Source organism: Lepus europaeus, chromosome 9 (genome assembly GCF_033115175.1).
Source record: "Lepus europaeus isolate LE1 chromosome 9, mLepTim1.pri, whole genome shotgun sequence".
NCBI lineage: Eukaryota > Metazoa > Chordata > Mammalia > Lagomorpha > Leporidae > Lepus > Lepus europaeus.
Window position 1 is genome coordinate 90,740,916 of NC_084835.1, and position 7,406 is coordinate 90,748,321.

Below are 7,406 nucleotides of genomic sequence, written 5' to 3' on the forward strand. Positions count from 1 at the left end.
AGCTAAATTTAGAGCAGCTAAATTATGCCATATGCTTTCTAGAGTTGCAAGCTTAAATTGTATCAGATTGAAATCATCATCTCAACATCTTCACACTTTTAGATATGCATACACAAACACAGACAACTAGGCAGTGAGGTTTGTTAATTTATTTATTTATTTTGCTTTTTTTTTTTTTGTTCTCTGAGAGTGATAATTAGGTGAAGTCACACATAAACAGCATTCTTAATTTCTGTAAGGTATGCCAGCACATATTTTTTTTTAAGAAAAGGGCACACGAGGGGCCGGCACTGTGGCACAGCAGATTAAAGCCCTGGCCTGAAGTGCCAGCATCCCATATGGGTGCTGGTTCTAGTCCCAACTGCTCCTTTTCCGATCTAGCTCTCTGCTGTGGCCTGGGAAAGCTTGAGGCCCTGCACCCACGTGGGAGACTTGGAGGAAGCTCCTGGCTCCTGGCTCCTGGCTTTGGACTGGCTCAGCTCCGGCCGTTGTAGCCATCTGCGGAGTGAACCAGTGGATGAAAGAGCTCTCTGTCTGTCTCTACCTCTCTCTGTAACTCTGTCTTTCAAATAAATAAAAATAAATCTTAAAAGAAAAAGGCACATGAGATGTGGTTGGCTCAAGATATTTTCACCCAAACTAAGAAACCTTATTTTTTGTTTTTTTAAATTTGTACTTGATATCTTAAAATCTGGGGTAGGCCCAAAGCAACTATCCATGGGCCTCTTTTTTTCTTTTAGGACTACTTTTGACTTGATTTCTAGACCATTTCTAAATAAAGTCATTGCACTTTATGTGATTAGGTACAGATTTTTACAACCTCTGAAAAATGTGGCACTGTGAAGTAAGCACTACTCAACAGTAATCTAATCACTATGGAATTCAGTGTAATTTTTGCCTTCCTAATGCTCAGTGAGATGCTGCTTTCTATAAAATAATTGATTATTCTGAAATTCAGTCATCAAGCAACCCCCTTGACCGCCACGAATATATTCTTGTAGATTGAATTTTAAGCCACAACTTGGGAATCCTCTACATTGTGGTTAATTGCAGTTCTCTTGATGGCATTGAGCAAAGTAACCCATTTACTTTCTATTTTAATACATGTCTTTAAAACTATAGACTCTTATTTTTCCATGTCAACATGAAGTACATTATTTTGTATTTGTTTTTAATTTTTAGTACTGGAGAAAATGAAGCTGGGTTTGGCCTCTCAAGATGTTCATCTCAGTAAGAAATCCACATTGGAAGCTACTTATGTATAATGAGGACTTCAGAGTAACAAGAAGGAAAAAAACATAATCTTCAAGATACCCTATGTGTCCTTGGATTGCTTACATATGGTCTTGAAGGGTTTATTTTGACATATTGTATATATTTGTTTTCAAATGTATGAATTGTTAATAACTTAAGAAGCCTATTCCAGAATTATGTACATATTATTAGAGCTCTGGATAAATTTCATATTGAAATAGTAAAATATTTTAGTCTTTTGAGTTTAAACAGTCGTTTATTTCTCATATCTGTAAACCAGGACAGCAGTTATATCAATCTGGGTTAATTTCCATTTACAATTTTTTTTTCTTCTTCCCTTCCTTCCCTTTTTGTCTCCCCTCCTTTTATTTATTTATTTTTTGCCAAATTTACTCAATTAAACTTTTACCTAATTTTATCCTAAACTTTTTTGAATTTTTATATGCTGTATTTTTTTTTCTTTGCAGTTAAAGAACTATTTTGAGGGAGCCTTTGTCTATAGGGGTGGTCAGGGAGGATCCCACTGACAGTGGACTCCACAGAGTGCTGGGCATGTGTGGTCCAAGCATAGAACCTGTGTACATGGTGTTCTGGCAGTACTGAGCAGCTGGGCGTGTGGAAACAGGTGTATACAAAGACTCACCATGGGACAATTTTCCCAACATGTAGACAGGCAGACAGAAGGCTTACCATGTAGGGGAAAAATTATTTATATTCTAAAAAGATACTTTCTGTTATTTACAAATACTATTTTTTTCCTGAAAACTGTAATTCTCCCAGATTGTAAGTATGTAAAGTAAGATATAAAAGTGTAGCTATCTGAATAACTGGCCAAAAGGTAGGAGACTAAAGATTTTATTATTAAGCATAAGATATTTTTACATACTCAGGACAGTGTAAATTATCTTTGCAATAAATCCTTTTTTTTTTGGTGTAAACTTGGTTTTCAAAATTTTTTTGAAAAAGTTTGTGAAGTTCAGTTAACATAATACATCCTTTATAATTTAAGCAAAATAAATTTTTGTCCTTTAAGACCAGAAGTTAATTAATACATCTATCTTTGCCTCATGGAACTTTAGGATAAAAGGAACATTATATAAATGATGTGAGCAACATATTTGTAATCTTTGCAGGTTAACATGTTGCATAGTCATAGGACATTGCCTTAGAAGAAGAAGAATATTTTGTTCTTTCATTACTGAATAAGTATTAAATATTAAATGACAGGAAAGGTGATGTTTACATTTCAGAGAATACCACTATATTATTTGCCATCAGAACCTTATCTGTGAGCTTGCTTATTTCTAGTGGGCTTACTAACCTGAAAGCAAGCGTATAATTATGCATCCAAGAGAAATATGGAATATAATTTGTATAAAACATTTGCAGATTAGAAAAATGATAAAAATGGAAAGACTTTGTAAATCATCTTAGGAAAGTTTATACTAAACTAATTGGGAAGTTCCACTCTTAATCCCCTATATTCCCCCACATAAGTATGTCATTTTTTATTACATAGACCTCCTCTCCTCTCCTCTCCTCTTTTATCCTTTCTCATCCCCTCCCCTCTTTTCATTTGAAAGACAAACAGATAGAGTTTATGTCTGCTAATTCATTCTCCCAAACAGCCATTGCATTGCCAAGTCAGAGTCAGTAGCACAGAATTCAATCCAGGTCTCCCACATGGATAGCAGTGACCCAGCTCCTTGAGCTGTTACCCCTGCTTCCCAGGGTGTGCATTAGTAGGAACCTGGAATAGAACCTGGAATAGAAAGGAGGTAGGCACCTTAATATGGGATGTGGGCATCCCAAGTAGCCTTTTTTTTTTTTTTTTTAAGGTTTATTTTATTTATTTGAAAGAGCTACAGAGAGGGTTGGAGGAGAGAGACCTTCCATCCTCTGGTTCACTCCCCCAAAGGGCTGCAAAGGCCAGGGCAGAGCCAGGCTAAAGCCTGGAGCCCCTTCCAGGTCTCCCACATGGATGCAGGGACAGGTCTACAGCAACAACTCGTTTCTGGTGCTGCAGTGGAAATCCGTCATGTACAATATGAGGGTACTTCAGAATGTTTGTAGAAAATGGAATTGAAAGATCAGTTAGCTTTGGTGCAAAACATTCTGAAGAAAGTCCATAGTTTTTTTGTAATAGGCAGTTTGCATGAAATTTTTGAAGACCTTGTATGCGTGTTTTTTTTTTTTTTTTTGCACTGAAACATCTTTTAATTCCAATTTTCTGTGAAATTTTTGATTTATCTTTTGTACTTATAAACAAATGGGTATGGAGGGTGGGTAGGAGTATGGGCAGGAGGGAGGGTAGCATGAGAAGTATCACTATGCTCCTAAATCTGTGTATATTAAATACATGAAATTTGTCCACCATATATAAATAAAAAACATTTTAAAATAAGTGGGCACAGCCAGATTTGACTCTGGCTATAATTTGCTGACCTTGTTTTAATTGATTAGAATATGACGAAATTTTCACCTTTATTCATCTTTATAAACTCTAACATATTTTTTTTTGTTTCAAAGGACTCTTTCCTCAAAGCATTCTGAAGGAGAAAAGGAACAAAGTGTAATGTCATTTTCTTTCATAGACAATTAATTGTTTTTAAAAGAGTTTTAAAGTTAATTATGACATATGCAGCCATACTGGGAAAAGTTTATGAAAAAAAACTTGAAACTTTGACATCCATGCACCAGCATTTTTTCATGAACTTTTTGAAGGCCCTACATGCATAGAGTTAACAGTTTTTTTTTCCACCAGTATAAATAATTTTAACTGTTTTCCACAAACGTCGTGAAGTACACTTGTATGTGTGACACACCATTTTTCTGACATTGTCTAATACCACTGTTTAAATGAGAGAGCTCTGAGTGTACAAGAGAACACAAAGCTCCTCACAAAATATTCATTCAGAAAGGGGACAAGTTCTGTTATACTCCATGGGCCTTGTCTAATGGAAAAATAGATACGAAATTCAGAAGCTGAGTGGTCATCATTCATTCAACAAATAGGTTACCTACTTCATGTGCAGCATTGTTGTAGATGCTGGAGACAGCCTGCATTCTAGATTTGTGATTGGGGTTGTAAACACAAAGGAATAAAACTATACCAGATCAATGTTTAAAGGGGCAGGAAGAAAAATAAAGCAGGATGAAGAGATAGGGAATGATTGGAGGAAAAGTGTCATTTTAGATTGGTCAGAGGGTTGGTTAGATGGCAGTGAAAATTGATAAGGTGAACCTTGGGACTACCTGGTAGGAGACAATAATAAGCTTAACATATTTCTTTCAAGGAAGGCTTCTTTATTTGTTTTTAATATCCCAAAATGCAACAAAACAAGAATGTGTTTTATCTGAACAGTTTGCTAGTTAACTGTCATTCAAGTAGGAAAGGCTCACTGCCAACAACTAACACACAAAAATGGGCCATCATGAACAATTCTGGTGAAACGGAGAGTATCTACCTACTTTCCCAGCTACACAATGGATGTTTTCCCCAGGTACCTACTGCACTTTTACCTGGGAAATTGAGTTCCTGCAGACTAATAATATACGGGAGGAGTGGGCATTTGGTTCAGCAGTTAAGATGCCACTGGGGGCCGGGGATTGGGGGGACGGCACTGTGGCTTAACCGGTAAATAAGCTGCCTGCAGCAACAGCATCCCATGTGGGCATTGGTTCTAGTTCCGATGGTTCCTCTTCAGATCCAGCTCCTTGCTGACGTTCCTAGGAAAGTAGCGGAAGATAGCCCAGGTCCTTGGGCCCATGCACCCACGTGGGAGCCTTGGAGGAGGCTCCTAGCTCCTTGCTTCGGACCAGCTCAGGCCCGGCCATTGTGGCTGTTTGAGTAGACCATCAGAAGTAGGCTCTCTCTCTTTCTCTCTCACACTTTCTCTGCCTCTCAAATAAATAAATAAATCATTATATATATATATATATATATATGTAAAAGATGTCGCTGGGATGCCCTCTTTCCACACCAGAGTGCCTGGGGTTGAGTTTCAGCTTTGCTTTCTATTCCAGTTTCCACCTAAGGTATAAACCCTAGGTCCTAGGAAAAATGGGAATAATTGTGGCTAGTGAAGTGTATGATAGATTGGAACAAAAATTCTGTGTGTGTGTGTGCTTTTTCCCACTGAGCTGGAGCCTATTTTTCATTTCCTCAAATCTGGAAAGGTCTTGTGATCTGCGTTCCAACAGAGATAGAGTATGAATTCCAAGACTGGGCCTCAAGCAACTTTGCAAGTTTCTCATTCAAGGAAACCTGAGCTGTTATATGAAGAAACTTGGGCCAGGCTGCTGGGTAATGAGAGACACATGGCCATTCTGATATCCAATCCCAACCCCGCCCCTCAACTGCACCAGTTAACAGCAAGTCAACCCTGTGAAGTAGAGCTGATCTGCAGTTGAATGTAGACAGGTAAGTGATTTCAAGAAGGGTAGAAAAACCACTCAGCTGAACCTTGCCCTAATTGCCAGTAAGTCCTGAGCTGAATCAATGCCCATTGTAAGCCAGTAAGTTTTGGGGGTAGTATTTTGTGCAGCAAAAGATAATACTAGCGGGCCGGCGCCGCGGCTCAATAGACTAATCCTCCGCCTGCGGCGCCGGCACACTGGGTTCTAGTCCCGGTCAGGGTGCCGGTTCTGTCCTGGTTGCTCCTCTTCCAGTCCAGCTCTCTGCTGTGGCCTGGGAAGGCAGTGGAGGATGGCCCAAGTGCTTGGGCCCTGCACCGGCATGGGAGACCAAGAGAAGCACCTGGCTCCTGGCTTCGCATCAGCTCAGTGCGCCGGCCGCAGCATGCCGGCCGCAGCGGCCACTGGGGGTGAGCCAACAGAAAAAGGAAGACCTTTCTCTCTGTCTCTCTCACTGTCCACTCTGCCTGTCCAAAAAAAAATTAATTAATTAAAAAAAGGTAACACTAGCATCACACATTGATTATGTACAGGCTGAGTATAAAACATTAAGAATATCAAGATAAAACATTAAAAACAAATCTAGAGAACCTGCTACTTAAGTGTAACTTGGGATTAAATTTTTTTAAACTTTTATTTAATAAATACAGATTTTGAAAGTGTAACTTTTGGATTATAGTGGTTTTTCCCTCCATAACCACCCTCCTACCTGCAAACTGTCCCATCTCCTACTCCCTCTCCCATCCCATTCTTCATTAAGATTTTGGGGATAAATTTGAACAAATGTCTACATCACAGTAATTTTCTGTTGGCCTTATTATACCAGCTAACTCCTCAAATAAAGTATGATTTTACTAAAATAGAAGTTAATATGACAGCCCACTATTTCTATCCTTAAACTCTGAAGTTCAGACAGTGGGACATGATTGTCAATGAGCTCTAAATAAGTAGTGACCCATATTTGAATGAACCCTAGAATTTGGCTAGAATTTCACTTTATATTCTTCAATTCTTGTATTTGGTCACCAAAACCACTTTCTGCACTGTGACCATCAGGTCCAATTTCACTATACCTCCTATCTCTTTTTATGGCAGTCACCATGAAAAACCCAGTCATCCATCAGGCCTTGATCTCATTCCCATACAGCTTTTTACAAGCCTCTCTCTCCAAATCTTAGAATTCCGCCAGCTGTCATCAATAGTCTCTGAATGACAAAGTTTGCTTTCTGTGGTGTAAACTATGTACAAACAAATTTTCACTTGCTCTTTTTTAAAAGAAAAAAGGCAAATAAAACCAAGCAAGTTAGTTTCAGGAATTTAGTAAAAAGTCAAGAACAAAAAAGTCTTTTTAGAGTATGTCCTACTATCCATATACCTTTAGCCTCATTCCTTTACACAGCACTAAAAAATAGCTATTCATTATTATGAGCCTTTGTAAAATTATCAGTCATTTGAGAAAATCATTGATATTTAATTGTTCCTAATAGTTTTATTTGATACCTGTTTCAAAAATGAGTAAGTGAATGGTTAGTTCCCTTATCAAGAACAATCATTAGAATTTCCATTTCCTTCACCAACTTTAGTTAATTTTAATTTCAATAAGGTTGCTTCTTGATCAGACGTTTCCTTTCAAATCTAATAAAAAGAGGGGCAGGTGATGTGGCTTAGCGGGTTAAGTGTTTGCCTGCGGTGCAGGCATTCTTGTGGATGCGGGTTCCAGTCTCAGCTGCTCCACT

At 38.3% G+C, this 7,406-nt stretch overlaps 1 protein-coding gene across 1 annotated transcript in view; it reads left to right on the forward strand.

Annotated features, from left to right (window-relative positions):
• PIK3C3 (phosphatidylinositol 3-kinase catalytic subunit type 3) overlaps positions 1–3,608 on the forward strand; it is a 157,711-nt gene extending 154,103 nt beyond the window's left edge. The window contains exon 25 of the mRNA XM_062201595.1: positions 1,183–3,608. Within this exon, the coding sequence (XP_062057579.1) occupies positions 1,183–1,197 (15 nt within the window). The 3' untranslated portion in view covers positions 1,198–3,608. The remainder of the gene's footprint in view (positions 1–1,182) is intronic.
• The last annotated feature ends 3,798 nt before the right edge of the window (positions 3,609–7,406 follow it).